A 17,558-nucleotide genomic window follows, 5' to 3' on the forward strand; every position below is an offset into this window, starting at 1 on the left:
TGTAACCAATAGACGGCCTCCTCTTACGAAATGAGAGCCTGCTCGACAGATGTCTCCTGCCTCTCTTACTCTCTCTTACTCCCCATTTACGTCCACATCTTAGATGGCACTTCTTGACTTAAGTCAGGATCAAGGTTGTTTACTGAATTCTTGGGGTAATATCAGGAACATGTGGTGGGGGCACATGAAAGGGACTCCACAGTGTGTTAACACCCAAAACCTCTGTACATGTTTGCTTTGGGTTTTAAACAATAGTTTCAACATGAAATTAAGGGGACCTGCTTCCGGAGGTTACACAGAACAGAAGCTGAAGCTCAAAACGTTTTCACAGGGGCGGATAGCCTAAAACGTCAAAGCTCTCTAACATTACAGTCAGATTAGCTGTACAATATTTCTTTTTCAAGTGCAGTATAGTGACTCTACTCTTACCTAGCTATGATAAGCAGTAAACAAAATTCTGGCTCTGTGGATTTTTAAAAAACCAGCAGAGAAATGTTAAGTAAGATTGCTACAATATACACAAAACCTTTGAACGGTTCAACAACATTTCAACACCTGAGTCATTTTCCATACATTTCCACTTCCCCTTTCGTCCTGGCTTTTAGCAGACTTCCACACTTAAACACTTTGTGGTATAATACCACTAAGTCTCAGCTCAGGCTCTGCTGTTGTGACCTTCATGGGATTTAGTGCTGCGGTTGAGCCCCACAATTCCTAACCTGATATCATATGTTTATGCTGGTGCTGTGTAGTTTGCGCGCTCTGTGTAGGAGAGGGTGGCAATTTAAAGGAATTTAAAGAAACTCTTCTATGAAATATGAAAGTTTTATAGATGGTGATCTCTTTGTTCTTCCAATGAGGACCTCCACCTGTTTCTGATGATGTGAGCCAGAGCCTGTCCCTTTCAAGAGGCTGATCCCTCCTGATCTCTTTGATGTAACCTGACCTAACAGTTCCAAATAGCAGGATTTGATGATCACGGATGGACCCTCAACAACAGCATGTGCAAATCAAAACTAACAGGCATGGGGAGATGGACGGTGGGGATGTGTGAGCAGAACTGGCAGGCTGCGCAGACACAGAGCGCTCACAGAGCTATGATGTGTCTAAACGCCAGGCAGGCAACGGTCACATGATCAATGCTGCCAGCCCAGACTTAAGCAGTAAAACCTGTGGATCTGTGAGGGCACATGCAACTGATCGGAGATGAAAGACAGGCTTTGACTTTCACAGGAGGCCTGGAGTCAGGGTGGGGGCTACGGGAGCTACGGGGGCACTTCTGAAGGACTGGCATCAGAACAGCTGGGTCCTTTTCAAATGACATGAATCTTGGGATTAATCCATTCAGACTTGCATGGTTAAATTAGTGTCTACGCTACACACAGACGATGGGAGGCAAAGAAAAAGGGACAGAGAGAATTACCAGTGAAAGCCAGAAAGGCTTAGTGCTTGGAGTTCAAACAAGGTGCAGAGCAGAGAAAAAAACACTGTGCACCAACAGTAGCAAAGGTAACCAGTGTTTCTAACTATGCCTCATACTGTTAGAATCCTTTGTGTTCACTCTTTGAATCTACACATTTAGATGACTAGAAGTGTAAGCATCTGCAGCTCACACTTCTCGCTCACTTGGGTCAGAGGACGTTTCGACACACCGCCGGGGCATCTCTTCATGGTAGTGTGTGTCAGAGGCCAGCGTCCATCTGCGAGTGATTTAAGTTACATTTTTGGGAATGACGTGTGATAAAACAGGGAGGTATGGGTCAAAGTGACTAGGCTCAATCTGTGACAGAGCCTCTCCTCCTGGGCCCTTCCACATGTTTTAATCTATGCAAGCATCTGTTTGAAGTTCCCAATGAATACCATCAGCCCTGCTAGTGACTTCATATCCATCTTACCTGGCTCAGAACAGTTCGACATCCTTTAGGCACAACGATTAACCACGGGGCTAGAGGTTCTTTTTCTGAGAGGATGTGAAGCAGTTTTACAGTTATGATGTTGTTATGTACTGGGCATACATGAGCATCTTCTAAAATGTCAGAATTTGCTCTTTCTGGCTGGGTTATTGTATGATGACCTATGATAATGAAACAAAAATGAAAATTTCCTTAGGAAACCATTTTTAACTATCCATTAGAAATGTGAATCATTGAGGGAAAACTGATCAAATTGATAAGTGAACTAATGGACAGATACAACTTTGTAAAAGTCACAGTCCCCAAAGAGTAAGGTGTCAAACTGAACTGGGACTCCTATTTTCTATTACATTGAAGGTGTCCTTCATTGGTTCTCATAAAAACTACATCTGTTATCTGAAGAAAAAGGGCTCTCAATGCCCCAATATGAGGCCCCTGAGCTCTCTTCAATCTCATAGCCAAAGCTGTTACTGCATCAATAAGACAATATCAATAAGCTCCCTGAGTCTGTGTTTTGCAACAAGTTTACCATTGCTCAGGCACTGTTGTAGAAATTACAACAAGCTGAGAAAAATCCCCTTAAGCTGCTCTAGAGTCAGTGGCTTGCTGCTTTCATAGAAACATGTACAGGTAGACTATTAAATAGATAGAAATGTAAAGGTGTGTATTAGTAGTTTATAGTATCAAAACTGCCAGCCATCCCTGCAATGTCCATTCCCTTAAAACTAAACTGAATTACAATGTCAGTCTGTTTCACATGGTAAGAATGAGCTCAATCAAAGACAGAAGTCACCACCATGAAGTGTTACCTTGATGAAGAAACACTTTTGGTTTGTGGGCTACACTTAACTTAAATGTGTCCTTAAAATTAGAGGTTGTTCGAGGGAAGCCTACCTCGACCGTAATGAGGCATTCCCGTGTTAAAAAGCTGGCTTCCCATCAGGATGCTCTGCTCGACTTAAAATATACAGTAGACCGGGAAAGTTTGGAAGAGACTGAAGTGGGAAGGAGGAGGCGAGACAAGGGGGGAGAAAGAGTAATGGTTGCTTTGATCTTTGGAGGCCCCTGTCTGGATAAAAAAAAAAAAAAACAAGTGTCCAAGTCCCCTTTTTCTAAACCTTACGAAAACATGAGCAACTCAACTAGTCAGAACTGAAAGTGATTCTTAAAAAGAGGTATGTGTGGGTTTTTTTGTGGGGTGGAGGATGATACCCTCTGAACAATATCTACTTTTACTTGCCTTAAAAAAGTGGAGTAATAATAATAATAATAATATTAATAATATGTTTCCCCTTGTTTAACCAGGTAAAGTCTGTTGAGATTTAAAAAAAAATGCCTATTTTCCTGGCCAAATATTGTTGGAACTCTGCATGTAGTTTTGATCATGTTTTGTTTTTTCCCCACTTGATTTTCAGGCAAGTGTGTAACAAGATGCTGTATTCTCACTTCATAAATTTGTGGTGGAATGGGAAATGGGCATTTCAAGGCCAATAAAAGCCACCACATCAAATAAAACTTCGCGGATCAAAAGAACCAACGCATGGACATTTTTTCCCTCTATAAATTAAAAAGGGAGGTAGTCTGCCACGCTTGATCATGCCCTGAGTCCTGCCCCGCTCCTGCGATTGGCTGCACTGACACACAAGGGGGGAAAGTTTGAATAAAATACAAGAGCATGGCACGAGTGTTGTCGTTCAAGCTTGTGCGCTTGGTCCAGCAGCGCTTGAGTTGTACTAGATAGATTGGCAGTTGTAGGCGCATTCTTTGAAAGTTTGAAATACATCCAGAGAATTCTGTGATTGGTCTAAAAGCACCTTTAATTTAGTTGACATTAAATTAATGGTTACTGGGAGCGGATGACAAGCGTTGTGGCTTCTTTTAAACCGTGCGTATTCTTTCTCAGCTCCATCAGTACAAGTTCGTGTTTCCCCGACGAGACGTTGCATTTGGAGGAAGGACATCTAACACGGGGATAAGATGACAGCAGTCAGAATGGTTTCATCAGTGCTGCTGCTGGTGCTGATGCAGTCCGGAGCTCTTTGCGCACGGAGGTTCCGGGGTGGCCGCAACCCACAACCACGACGCGCACCACCTCCTCCCACATACCGGGCGGACCGGGTAGACACCACGGAGAGCTTCCCTCTGGATTTCACCGCCGTGGAGGAGAACATGGATAACTTCATGACACAAGTGAAGAACCTTGCGCAGTCCCTCTACCCGTGCTCGGCGCAGAAGCTCGACTATGACATGAAGCTGAACTTCTTGGAGAATACATCAGTCACCTGCAACGACGGAAGTCCCGCGGGGTATGTACCAACTGAGAATACACATATACAGTGTGATAAATCAGGATACCCATGTGATTGGATCGCTGACAGGTCAGAGCAGGGTCAGCTGTGCAGCAGTACCCTGGAGCTAGTAGGAATTATTTTTTGCTTCAGCAGGGCGCACCCCGTCCTGCTGGTCATCCTGCTACCCGAAGAAACCCACATGTACCTGGCCTGAGGACAACAATGCTCGTCTCAATGGAGAGCGCGCCCAAAAGACAGAAATTCTAGTCTAATAATTTGGGCTGTAAATGTTCAAAATTGGTTTTCGATCCCTAAATCATGTAAATGCTGAAAATGAAATAAAAAATTATAAATGAAAAAATAAACTGGGACATTTTCAAAAGAGAGCAATGTTCTATGACAAACTAAGGTTTAGTCGGGATAAGATAGACAGCTGCTTTGCGTCAGCGAAGCGTGAAATTTGCGGATAGCCACATGGTCTATGCTTCATTTCCGTTGCTTCAAATTAGAATGCAGGATTTGCTCTGCGGAAAGTTTAGATTTTAGTTTTCAGACCCCCGCCCATCTCTGTCTGCCTGTCCCTCTCTGATTGCACCCAGTGTGCATACGGTTGAATTGTGATTTTACAGCCGATTAACAGAATGGTTTACTGTAAAACGTGTGCAATTTGCTCCTAGTAGTTTAAAGTTTGTTTCTAGAAAATTACGTTTAGTCTATGATCACAACAATTGTTTGCAGTGATATCCACTGCTGACATTGTTTTTTTAGCAGAAATCCATTTGGCAGTAAGAAAGCCTGCATGATTTCTCTACTAAAGCGGGATAAGCCATGGCACTAAAAGCATATTAATATCAGACAGATCCACCGTCTCTCCTATTGTATAATACATAAAAAAAATGTTAGACTCTAGACATTTATATTCCACTTGGTTGCAGGGAGTCAAATTGTGTACTGTGTACTGTAGGTTAAACTGATTCTTATATAAGTAATACTGATAATTGAGTTATGGCAGGTGGGGATGAATCAGATAAAAGGCAGTTTTAAAAGGTATAAATTTTCATATTCACAAGTCTTTACCTGATAATTGTCCCAAGAACAGTGGGTTTTACTTCTTGAACTGTCAACATATTATTCCGCATCACCGGAATAAAGTTTTCAAATATTATACAAACTGTGCCACAATGAAAGAACAGGATTTCAATTGCATACCCCTAATTTACTAGCAATATAGCCATGTTGAAAACCACCGTTGAATCATTATCATGTCGTGTAGTCATTTGCAGTTAATGTTGTCTGTGACTGTTTGCCATTGTGCATAAGAACTTATCCGGGAACAGTTTAGTGATGGGCAGACTTGGGTTTTGCTATACATGTATCTTTATGGATTTACTATCCTGTCTAATTCCTGATAAACCCCAAAGTGGTAGAGAGAGCTGTCTCTTAGTGCAGTAAAGCTCTTAGCTCTTTAGACATGCAGCAGAGCAGAGGGGACAGTTACTGGCAGATGGCCGTTTCATTCAATGCTGTGGTCGTTATCAGTTGAGATGCTAATCCATCAGCTACTTACAGTATTTTCCAGAGAGGTGTTGTTACAGTTACAGATAAAGAAGGATGCAACGGGAAAAATCATTCACTAGATGGGAAGGTGGAACCGTGTGATTCATTTTCTGGAGTTGCACTTGTTAGAGTGAGCAGTTTGATGCAGCGCCTTTCCCTCTTGGCTTATTCAGCTTGCCAAGGCCGCCTTCACTTTGTTGTTTGGAAGTAGTAAGTAGAGTGCACTGTCCTCAGCCTACATCATTGACTGTGGCTCGTTATAATAGCACTAGACATTAACTGCAGCCAAAGTGTGATTCAGTGTCTGAGCAAACAGCTCAGAGCTTCAGCCAAGTTTGTTTTCTTTAAAATCACTGAAAGGTTTTTGGCAATCTCTTGAGTTTAGTTATTGGTAAAGTCGGGTTGATACTGATTGAATGAAAAAAAAACACATCTCTCTGCATCACATTAGCACATTTTGGAGCATCTTGCTTCTGTGGCTAAAGCGACTTTACACACCACAATCTTTTAATTTGCCTCATCTGAGAATTTCTTTCTGGTATCGATATTAAATAAAAATCCAGTTGAAAAAAGGAAAATGATGCATCTGACACGAGTGCGTCTTGCAGCATGGGAGAATCATGATAGCATTGCCCTCTTCTGGGCTGACAACATACAGCACACATCTCTTATACTCTAATGTACATTCACTTCTTTTTAAAGTCCTTGTCCAGGGTGCATTTAAGGGGCATTATCTTGGGCGTATATGGGTCCTACACAAAAGACAGGCCAAATGTAGTTGTGTTATTTCACCGTGTCTCTTATCATATCCGTGTTGTGTGTGAGGAATGATGAGGTCAGAGTGAAGAGACTATGATGGTACATTACCTACTCTTGCTGAATTAAACATGAGGAATACCATCTACTGGCATCTGCCGTACAAACAGGATAGGGGACAAGATGATGTTTATCTCCTGTGTGATCACTAAGTGCAAACTATACACAAGACCTCATTGTTCTCTCCTGTGTGCTCAATGAATTTATGTTGGCGCAATTTCATTTTAGCTGTTTTCTGTCGCCTGATTCGAGATAGGAATCAAGAAAGTAACAGGACATCCTTGTTTAAAGTGATGATGTCATATGTGTTTATATTTCATGCTTGGATACCATCACTGATGGTAGAAACATCATGGTATTACTTTTCAGTGTTTATCTCATCTTTCTGAAGAAAGAACGCCATATCAAAAATGCAGAATGTGGTTGTATCTATCTGTTGTTTACATATATTGTTATGCAGACAGTGTAAAATAAACCTTTAGGAATTTAAAATCATATTCACATATTTTTCATAATGTCAACCATAACTGACACACCTTCTATGATGTGCTCATTTTATATTCTTTGGTCTCTTGTAGGTACTACCTGAAAGAATCTCGAGGCAGCAGACGGTGGTTGATATTCTTAGAGGGTCAGTATTAAGGACTAATTTAACTAACTTCATAATGTTTCTCCTTTCATGCCTAAATTAAGAATGAGGAATAATTGTAGACAATTTGTGTGAGTAATTATCCATGTTGTGTTTTATGCGTGTCTATATCCAGGTGGCTGGTACTGCTTCAACAAGGAGAACTGTGACAGCCGATACGAGACCATGAGAAGACTGATGAGCTCATCCAAGTGGCCCCAAACTAAAACAGGTCAGCCTCAGCTAGTCTGTATAGTTCACTGCGCTCCCATAAGCACCTCTCTTACTCCACCTGTGGCCTGTAGCAAATCCTGACCCCCTAACATGGTAAAAAAAAAAAAAAAAGTACCCAGATCCCACTGTAATGTCTCAGTAATTAAAAGGATCGGATATATCTGTGCTCATCTGCAGTGTTATTGCAACAGACACCCCATCATAATGTAGCTGCCATGTAGGGCTACCTGGCGCCCACTGCTGTAGGAACAGAGACGCCTCCCTCTCTCATTGCAGTGTAATAACTGTAATCCATGTGGTAATGATGATGAGGAAGAAGAGGATGTGTCTGTGCCAGGATGGCTAATGATACATGTTGATCTGTCTCTGCAGGCACAGGGATCCTGTCTCCGCTGCCTGAGGAAAACCCTCACTGGTGGAATGCCAACATGGTGTAAGTTGACTCGTGTATGCGTGTTTATTTAAGCTCAATTTTTAATCATAGCTGGCAACTTTAACTTCGTGTTTGGTTGTGCAGATTCATCCCATACTGCTCCAGCGATGTGTGGAGCGGCGCTACAGCCAAAACAGAGCAGAGTAAGACATAACTGAATCATCAAAACAAACATAACATGTAACCCTCTTTAAGAAAAGTGTTATTCTACAGTTCTGTTCTCTTTGTGTTGTGTGTAGGTGGCTATGCCTTCATGGGCTCACTGATTATTCAGGAGGTTGTGAAGGACCTGCTGAACAAAGGTCTAGACAACGCCAAAGTTCTCCTATTAGCAGGAAGCAGGTATGTTCCTGTGTGAAGATTTTGCTTGTGATTTCAATTTCAAAATCTTCTACATTTCATTCATATTCCTGTACAGGTACCAATAAAAATATGTCATATTTCTGCGTGTAGTGCAGGCGGTACTGGGGTCCTTCTGAATGTGGACCATGTGGCAGAATTGCTGGAGGGACTGGGGCACACTGGGATACAAGTGCGAGGCCTGTCTGATTCTGGCTGGTTCCTGGATAACAAGCAGTACCACTGCACGGAGTGTGTGGACGCTGTCAGCTGTGCCCCCACTGAGACCATCAAGAGAGGCATCAAGTATGGGAGCCAGTGAATATTATCATAAAATGTCAAGATTTTATGAGATGGACTAATGGTATTTTAGTACAGTGACCTGATCATCAGGTTGCTAAAATAGACCTAATATGTCCTATCTGTCCTTTTCACCTGCCCCATCAGGTACTGGGGAGGAGTGGTACCAGAGAGGTGCAGGCAAACCCATGAAGGAGAGGAGTGGAACTGTTTCTTTGGATATAGAGTCTTCCCATCAATAAAGAGTGAGTTTGGGGTCTCATTCTGTAAAATGTACATACTGTACATGCTAATGTTAACATGTTAGTGTGCTTCACCAACATATCTATGCAAGCCCAAAACATCTGCGTGGCACATGTCTGAGTGTGTATATATATATATATATATATATATATATATATATATATATATATATATATATATATATATATATACACACTATAATCTTATATTAATCTTCTCCTTTCATTCGCCCTGTGCAGGCCCTGTGTTTGTTGTCCAGTGGCTGTTTGATGAGGCCCAGTTGACAGTGGACAACATCCAGCTAACAGGCCAGCCTGTGCAGGAAGGCCAGTGGCGCTACATCCAAAACCTTGGCATTGAGCTGAGGAACACACTCAAAGATGTCCCGTAAGGCCAAGTCTCTGCATTTTAGGAAGATAATTTAAGTAGGATTATTGCATGGGTTCAGATTGAGTTATGTTGTTTTTTTTTCTATTTTCAGGGCTATGTTTGCTCCATCGTGCCTATCACATGAAGTTATCACCAGAAAGTGAGTGTGATTTAATTTTCAAACCCCCTTCCAGTGTATCATTATCAGGGGACACTAAACTTTGTATTTGAGACTTTCTACCTGTGAGCTGACAGCGCCCCCTTGTGTTGTGTTCTAGCTACTGGATTGACGTGCAGGTTAAAGGCACTTCCTTGCCCCGAGCACTGCACTGCTGGGACCGCAGCCTCCACGACAACAGGAACAACAAGGCTCCACCCAAAGGCTGCCCTGTACATCTGATTGACAGCTGCCCGTGGCCACACTGCAACCCCACTTGCCCCACCATCCGAGATCAGTTCACAGGACAAGAGATGAACGTCATTCAATTCCTCATGCACATGGGCTTTGATGTGCAGAAGATGGCCCAGCAGCAAGGCATGGACCCCAGCAAGCTACTGGGCATGCTCAGCAGCGGTAGCTAAAGGGACACACGTACACACAGTATCTCCAAGCTAAGTCCAAAAGGGCTGGCTGGTCTCTCTGGCCAGTCTCCCATGCCTGATACCTCCAGCTACCCATCCACCTTCACAACCCATTCTACCTATAGTTGATTCCCCTCTGACCTCCTGTTTACTTTAGTCTAAGCCTCAGTCAAACACAGGGGCTTCGATTTGTCCCACAATCCCTTTCCTCACAACTGATGACAAGCAGAGGGGCAACGCGCAAGGCACAACTCTCCATTTAAATTATCTTTTGCTTTGTAAAAGAAAAAAACATCACAAATGTAATCCAGTTTTAAGGATGCTCATTGGTGTTTTGTTTTTTTTATATTATTTTCACTCTTCCATATAGATTATATTTAGACATTGTTAAAAAAGAGAAAGAAAAGGCCACAATCGTAGAAAAGGTTTCAGTCGTAGTCATCTGGACACTGTTTTCAGAATCAAGACGTTTCGGCTCTGCCCTCAGGAAGGAATCTGCCTGAGTATCTGTTAATAGCTAGTTTCACCTGAAACTGACCTAATAGTTTCAAGATGGCCCAGTAATCAGTAATCAGGCCTATTGTTCTCTGGCTGCATCTACTTCATCACTGCTAAGTGCCTGATTAGCATGTGATAGGCGTGACCAAGGTGATAATACACTCTGATAAACTTTGGGCAGATTAAATCTCAGACCACCATTTCTGTTCAAAGAGGGGTTCTCTTTCTTCACAAAAATTTCCAGTTCCCGTCCAATTTTTTCACAATTGAGAATGACTTCCGGATGGGAGCCGAAACGTCTTGATTCTGAAAACAGTGTCCAGATGACTACGACTGAAACCTTTTCTACGATAGAACACTCCTGGACGAATGAGGGACTACACCGTCTTAAAAGGCCACAATGATGTAAGGATGCTGTCTTTGTTCAGTAGTCACTATAGAGTATATAAGGGTATAATTTTGTTCAGACTGTTTTGTAGTTGGGTTCTAACAACATCTCATCACACAAAAAACCTACATCAAGACAGAAACAGGGATAAGATGAGAAAAGCACTGGATCAGGAAGGAAATTTTGTATTTATCTCTAAAACAATGGCAAGAATGATAGAGAGAGATAACTGACACCAATACTCCTCTAATCAGCTTGTGGTATAAAATCAGGTTGGATTAACACACTCTTTACATAGTTAGGCTACTGAAATTAAAGCCCCAAACAGAGAAATATCAGATGTTATTCCTTGCTACTGAAAGTAGTCAAAAAGAAGAAAAGACAGACAATGCTCCACACTTTGTATTATTGTTGTGATTATCGTGGGCTGAGAGAAAAGATCCCTCTAGAGGCAACTCATTCCTGATAGTGTTGAAATGAAAGTGGCATATTTTCAGTTTTCAACAGCTGTGAAGATGCCAAGATGCCCGGTTTAGTCGTTTCCTGAAGCTGACTGTGGTGCTAAAGTGGACCTGGAATCAGTCAGTATCTATACATACACTGCAGTGCCATTACATCTATTCTATACCTCTTCCTCACAGGCCACATCATCACAAGAGGACTGTTCAAACCCAAACATAGGGTACACATTCATGTTAAATCACCTCAGTAGTTAAGCAATCCTCAGATCAATGCAATGAACATTTAAAGGGAGACAAATATCATGTAATGTATATTTTTTTGAGTATTTGTATAGGTTCTTTCAAGTGTTCACTATTGTAACTCCCTTCTTATATTTCATAATAGAGATCACTTTTTAATATAATGACAATGTTGTATGTAATGATGTCTTTATAAATGATGTTTTTAAAGGACCTCTATTTCGCATCACACCAGAGAAGGAAAGGTATTACTAATTGTAATTTTATTCTGTAACATATTTTTTAACAGAAAAAAACTCAAGCTACATTGGTAATTTACATATTTATTTTGTTATGTAAATCATATTTATAAGCGCTATTTTCACAGAGAAGTGATTCTTTGTAAATTGTAAATACATTGCTGTTTTTTTCTCTGTGTTGATTGCATGTCTTTGTATGAGACATAAAAGAAAAGACACATTACATATACTACAAGGTAAACATTTCTGTGTTTTTATTATGATCATTATTACTATTATTATTGTTGTTGTTTTTATTGGTAGTAATAGTTGAATAGGTATCAGTAGTATTTGCACAATTCTCATTCTCATTTTACACTTACAGCACAAAAACGTTTAGCACGAGGTAAGGTCAACAGCTCCCTCAGGCTCCCAACACGACTTGTCACTATTTTGACATATCTCGAGTTGGTAAAGTGAATTGAGAAATGTTGCCATTTTTGTTGTATTGAAAAGGACCCATAACTAACAGGAAATGACCTGATGAACTGATAATCGCAAACTCAAAATAACCAGTAATTTTCTGGTTCTGCAGCACCAAAGGTCTTATATTCACTAGCTAAAGAAAGTCCCTGTTTTGATGTCAGCGATACCCATCACCTGTCTTCTCTGCATGGTTTAAATGTTCAGTTTCTTAAGTTATGACCCTCAGTCAGCCGTGTCTTTTTGTTCGGTGCACTCACTGTCTTCATGATAAATAGACTGCAGTTATTTATCCAATGTGCTTTACAATTTGCCTTTCAATCACCTATTCACACATACACTCACACATCGATGCAAGGCACTGGCCTAACCACTGGGAGCAGTCGTGGCTCAGTTTCTTGCTCAAGGCCATTTCGACATGTAGTCAGGAGGAGCCAGCGATCGAGCTAGTAGCCCTGCGATTAGTGCGCGCCCCACTCTACCTGCTGAGCCACAGCCATCTTTACACACCCATATCAACCTCTGATTCTGTTGCAGATCCAAGTATGCCACATAGTGCAAAAAGATCATTAAAAGGGGGGACTGGAGCACACTGATTGATTTGCAGCCTTCAATAGTACAAACAGGCTACGTTTCGACACTACTGTGTGTTCATCAAAGTCAAAATGGACAAAGACATAACACATACATAGTCAACCTAAAGCAGGTGTATAATTGTCATTGGATAATTGGTTGATGAGGATTTGAAATCTATTGGATAATGGATCAAGGGGTGAGAGTTGCAATAGTCATTGTCCAAGTGCCACACCCCATGTACTATCATCGCATCAGAAACAAAAGAACACAGAAGGTAACAAAGATAGAAGTACACAAAGTACTGCATCCATCAAGTGTAATAAATTAGAGGAAATGTGACATATTCATTCATTTAGGATAAAAGGCTCAACTGTGAATCCAATATACCTCTCTGCGGACCAGTGAGTTGATAATGTCACAACCTCTAGGAGAGGGAGACATTTTTTATATTCCCCAGAACTTGAATGATGCTGCAGAGCCATGGTTAGCCTTGTGCATAACATCTGTTTGCCCTATTAAAGGCATCAATCAAAAATCAATCAGTGTGCTCCAGTCCCCCTTTTTTCCCGTTGAAAGTTTGCTGTCCTCAAACTGAGAAGCTCCTAATTCAGATGCGCGGAGAACCCTGTTTCAGATCATTCAAGTTATTTGGCAATTTTTCTGTAAAATGACAAAAAAAATAACAGCTTGGCCTTTACTGAGACATTTTCCTCCCATGATGAGTGTGTTATAGTCCTCCATCACAGACCAAAACCTTCAGAAAAACTATTTCAGATCCTGCTGGGACTAATTTAAGTCAGGTGAACTGGAATGTTAAAAGAGTACTCCATCCCATATCGTCTTTGTTATTCCACGCATTCTTCTTCCTTGTGTAAACCTGGCACCTATATTACCCACAATGCAACTGGATCCATGACAGTTTGGTCAGATATTCTGATGTTTTATGCTAGTAGCAGCTAATGTAGCCTTGAGCTGCTAGCCTCAAGCAGAAATGAGGAGTGGGCTACAGAGGTCTCCTCAAAGAACATACAGACAGTGCATGATTGTAACCTTATTTATAAGACGAATGTGTCTTAAAGCAGCCCAATAAGAGTAATCTAGTAAGAGTAATCAGGAGTGATCAAGGCAATTTCCACTAAAATACAAAACATTTCTTATTTCACTTATGCCTATGTTTTATACATATATTTTTTTTCCACAATAGGGTATTCCCAAAATTCATTGCATGGGATTGAACAAAAATATTATGTTATATGGAGTGTTCAAAAACTTCTGACCAGCAGTATACAATTTGATCCCACAAACAACTTAATAAACAATTTTAGGTGGTGGTTTTCTCTAAGAACCACCTTACACACTGTAAATCAAAAATCACAGCATACTAATATCACAGGTTAAAGTATTTTAAGTAACTACTAATCCATTTCCATTTCCCTCTCACATGCATCGCTCAAATCTGTTATCACTCGTGCATAATCATCCCTCTGGACCTGTATGTAATTTCTGTCTCTAATAGGAGTCTTAGCCTCCCTCCCTGTCATTACACTGCATATAAATGCCAGTTTCTTACTGAGGGAGCTCTGACTCAGCCTCTCTGGGTGCTCTCTAGAAATACGACTCTCATACTGCCTGCCACATGTAGCCTCCCACCCCTCTGTGGAATATAGACCCCCTATTTATAGAGCTGGCGAGGCCTGTAACCCTGGGCTCGGCACAAACTTTCATTTAGACAAGCCACCCCTAGCAATCCACTGAGCGCACACTGACACACACAGGAGGGAGAGGGTGTGTGTTTGTGTGAGTAAGAGAGTGGGAGACCAAATCCAAGAGGCAACAGGAGACAGAAAGAGCAAGACAAAGAGCAAGAGACAGAGCCAACAGTTTGAGTGATTTTGACGGGCAAGTAAGGGCCTACAGAGAAGAAATTATAAGGACCGAGCCACTGAGCAATGGAACTTGACTGACAGGACAACAAACTAGTCCACCTGTTCAGCACTGAGGGCTGTTGTTGGAAGATTGATCTCTGGATATGACTTTTAGAGGACCTTTTGATACACTGGACAACTTGGTGATTGAAGAGAGCAAGCAAGGGAAAACCAAGATTTCTGAAGACATACACTACAGTTCTGAGTAAGACCAGGATCAAATTCTTAATCTCTAAAACTATAAAACATTTTTAAAACATAAATATAAAAAGGACTGATACCAGTGTTATATTATTTACAGAAATTAGACTCTATATGCATAGTTTATACACTTGGCAGCCAAGTAGAGACATTACTTTAGAAACAAACCAAAAAACTTGCCAAACAAAAATATACCTTATTTCAAGGTCTAACTAAATGTCATTTACGATTACAAGCTACTGTACAAACTTCTGCATCTGCAACAGTGTCTAAATGTAACTTGGACGCACACCACTGTAATTACAAAGCAAGTTCAGGGAAAAATTACAGACATTTGTAATTAAGGAGCATCTATAAAAGGCAACCAAGGAAAGGGTGAGGTCTGAGACGAAAAAAAAGAGTGGGCTGCAAGGACAGCAGGACAGAGAACAGGACGTCAAGAATCTCACCAAGAAAAACAGCTGCTTCGGCAGGACAACACACACCATGGATTCTCATGGAGGACACTACCTCAACAAAGAAGCTGTGTTGTCACCTTTAGGTGTAGCCCGAATGTGTCAGCTGCTGCTTGGTTGCACCATAATGGCCCTTGTGTCCCACAGTGCAGGCTACAGCGCCACCTATGGAACCTTCTGCATGTTTGTGTGGTGCTTCTGCTTTGCTGTCACACTGGTTGTGTTCACCTTGGACATTACGCGGCTCCACACATGCATGCCCATTTCCTGGGATAACTTCACTGTGGCCTTCGCCATGCTGGCAACACTCATGTACATCACTGCCTCCGTGGTCTACCCTGTTTACTTCCTCCAAACAGAGTGCCCTGATGAGGGCTGTGAAGTCCAAATGTACCGCATTGCTGTCACAGTCTGCTCCAGTGTCTGCTGCTTCCCCTACGGTACTGAGGTGTTCCTAACTCGAGCCAAACCAGGGGCTGTGGTGGGTTACATGGCCACTGTGTCCGGTCTACTCAAGGTGGTCCAGGGTTTTGTGGCCTGCATTATTTTTGGGGCACTAGCCAATGACAGTGAGTACAACCTGTACATTGCCACCCAGTACTGTGTGGTGGTGTACAGTTTGTGCTTCTCCGTCACTGTGATAGTGGTCATACTGACAGTTTCTGGGAGGACCTCTGCCCTGCGGTTCCCCTTTGACCGGTTTGTGGTTGTCTACACCTTCTTCGCTGTGATCCTCTACCTCAGTACTGCACTGATCTGGCCCATCTTCAGCTTTGACAAGAAGTACGGCACCACTATTCGCCCTGAGGACTGCCCACGTGGAGAATGTCCCTGGGACAGTAAGCTGGTGGTGGCAGTGTTCACCAACGTCAACCTGATCCTATATTTTGTTGATCTTGTTTACTCCCAGAGGATTCGCTTTGTCTCCAGCTCTGCTGTCTGAAAAAACGTTTCAAGACTGTTTAGCCTGAGACAAATGAAGAAAGTTTGAGGCCACATCCACCACGCTCTCCACAGTCAGGTCTCTGTGAAGGACTCATTCCCTTGGATCTATAGATCAATGATGTTGTATGCATGTGTGACATTTTTTATTATCAGTATTCATCTAGAATTGAGCATGTAGGCAGTAAAACTGACAGTATTACCCCATGCTACAAACTTAAAGGCCTTTCTCCAGTTCTGCAGTGACCTACCAGGAAGAGCCTGCCAGGTGCGCTGAAGAGCTGATCTCAGCAACTTTGTCCACAGAGGACAATGGGAAGCACCAAATACATCCCTCCGCTCCAAATTCCTTTGGTGGTCGCATACAGGACGGACCTATGGGAGCATGGGATAATGTTTAGAACATCAGAACAGTGTTATGTTTGTCAGAGGCTGGGCAGTTTATTTATGTATTAATGTATGTCTTATGTATTAAAAGGTATTTAAACACTAAAATGGATGAAAATATATACCATAGATATGCATAGCATATGTTAAGTCTATAGTATGCACTGAACTTAGCTTTTAGTTTAGGCTTTCGAGCCATTTCGCTGTATTTTTTTCCAATTGTAATGCCAAAAGTTCAAGTTTTATTAGGCTTTTCCTGTTATCCACTGAATGTTCTGATATATGCATTTTTGAAGGCAACATTTGACAATAGTATTACATTGACTTTTGGGGATAAGCACAATCAGAGTAGTATAACATTTCTTCTTTTGCTATGTTTCTGACATATTCCATGTTTAATAAAATCTCAGAGTATGTTTTGTTGGTCTTTTTGATTTCTGCATCATTTGCTTTGTATGAAGTAGGTCTTAACTGATATGTGAACCTTTACTCTCAACTTTCAGAAGACAGAAGACTCCTTTATTACGCAGTGAAATCATTTGTTGGCAAAGGTTCAGATCAAAATTGAAATTGGTAGGTACACTTACGTTGATTGTTAAAGACAATTACATTTGATTCATAGCCTGATTAAATCAAATTAGCATATTTCAATATTAGATAGTGCACTAGAGTGATTTATAGTATGTTACCTGTACAGTGTTAGAAAAACTATTTTTTTTCCAAAAAAAAAAAAAAACCTTTGTCGGATTCCCGGTGGCATCCACACCAAAGCTTGAGTTACATCCTTACGCCGAGTGAAACATTTAGCAACTTAAAATTGGCCTACATATCAATGTCAAGTGCGTTAAGTTAACAAAAATTAACAAGATTAACGAATATGAAATATAGATGCTTCTATGGAGGGACTGCAAAAAAACAACAACAAACAACTAGGCCTTAATGTGTCACTTACTTCAGGCTGTTACTGGGCTACAAGGTTACCCTTTCTGGGTCAGGGTAACGTGTCTGTCTCCATTTCCAGAAAATAGTCTTTATCATGCCTTTCAAGCTTTTCGCCAGTAGATGATAGTATAGTACCC

At 41.4% G+C, this 17,558-nt stretch overlaps 2 protein-coding genes and 1 long non-coding RNA gene across 4 annotated transcripts in view; 2 read left to right on the forward strand and 1 right to left on the reverse strand.

The window, feature by feature from the left end:
* LOC122868905 overlaps positions 1 to 16,909 on the reverse strand; it is a 29,707-nt gene extending 12,798 nt beyond the window's left edge. The window contains exon 1 of one of the 2 annotated variants that reach the window (XR_006376205.1): positions 16,344 to 16,909. This is a non-coding gene — a long non-coding RNA (uncharacterized LOC122868905). The remainder of the gene's footprint in view (positions 1 to 16,343) is intronic. The other variant, XR_006376204.1, reaches the window with a different exon arrangement.
* Positions 3,582 to 13,108, forward strand: notum1a (notum, palmitoleoyl-protein carboxylesterase a). The gene is made up of 11 exons (XM_044181323.1): positions 3,582 to 4,219; positions 7,156 to 7,208; positions 7,342 to 7,437; positions 7,812 to 7,872; positions 7,957 to 8,015; positions 8,112 to 8,214; positions 8,326 to 8,517; positions 8,659 to 8,756; positions 8,994 to 9,141; positions 9,236 to 9,283; positions 9,402 to 13,108. Exons 1-11 carry the CDS (start codon positions 3,891 to 3,893, stop codon positions 9,703 to 9,705), a joined length of 1,491 nt encoding a protein of 496 aa, XP_044037258.1. The 5' UTR covers positions 3,582 to 3,890; the 3' UTR covers positions 9,706 to 13,108.
* LOC122868902 (myeloid-associated differentiation marker-like protein 2) lies at positions 14,284 to 16,897 on the forward strand. The gene has a single exon (XM_044181327.1). The coding sequence runs from the start codon at positions 15,182 to 15,184 to the stop codon at positions 16,091 to 16,093; it is 912 nt and encodes a 303-aa protein (XP_044037262.1). The 5' UTR covers positions 14,284 to 15,181; the 3' UTR covers positions 16,094 to 16,897.
* Positions 16,910 to 17,558: the final 649 nt, after the last annotated feature.

Source organism: Siniperca chuatsi, linkage group LG21 (assembly GCF_020085105.1).
Source record: "Siniperca chuatsi isolate FFG_IHB_CAS linkage group LG21, ASM2008510v1, whole genome shotgun sequence".
Lineage (NCBI taxonomy): Eukaryota > Metazoa > Chordata > Actinopteri > Centrarchiformes > Sinipercidae > Siniperca > Siniperca chuatsi.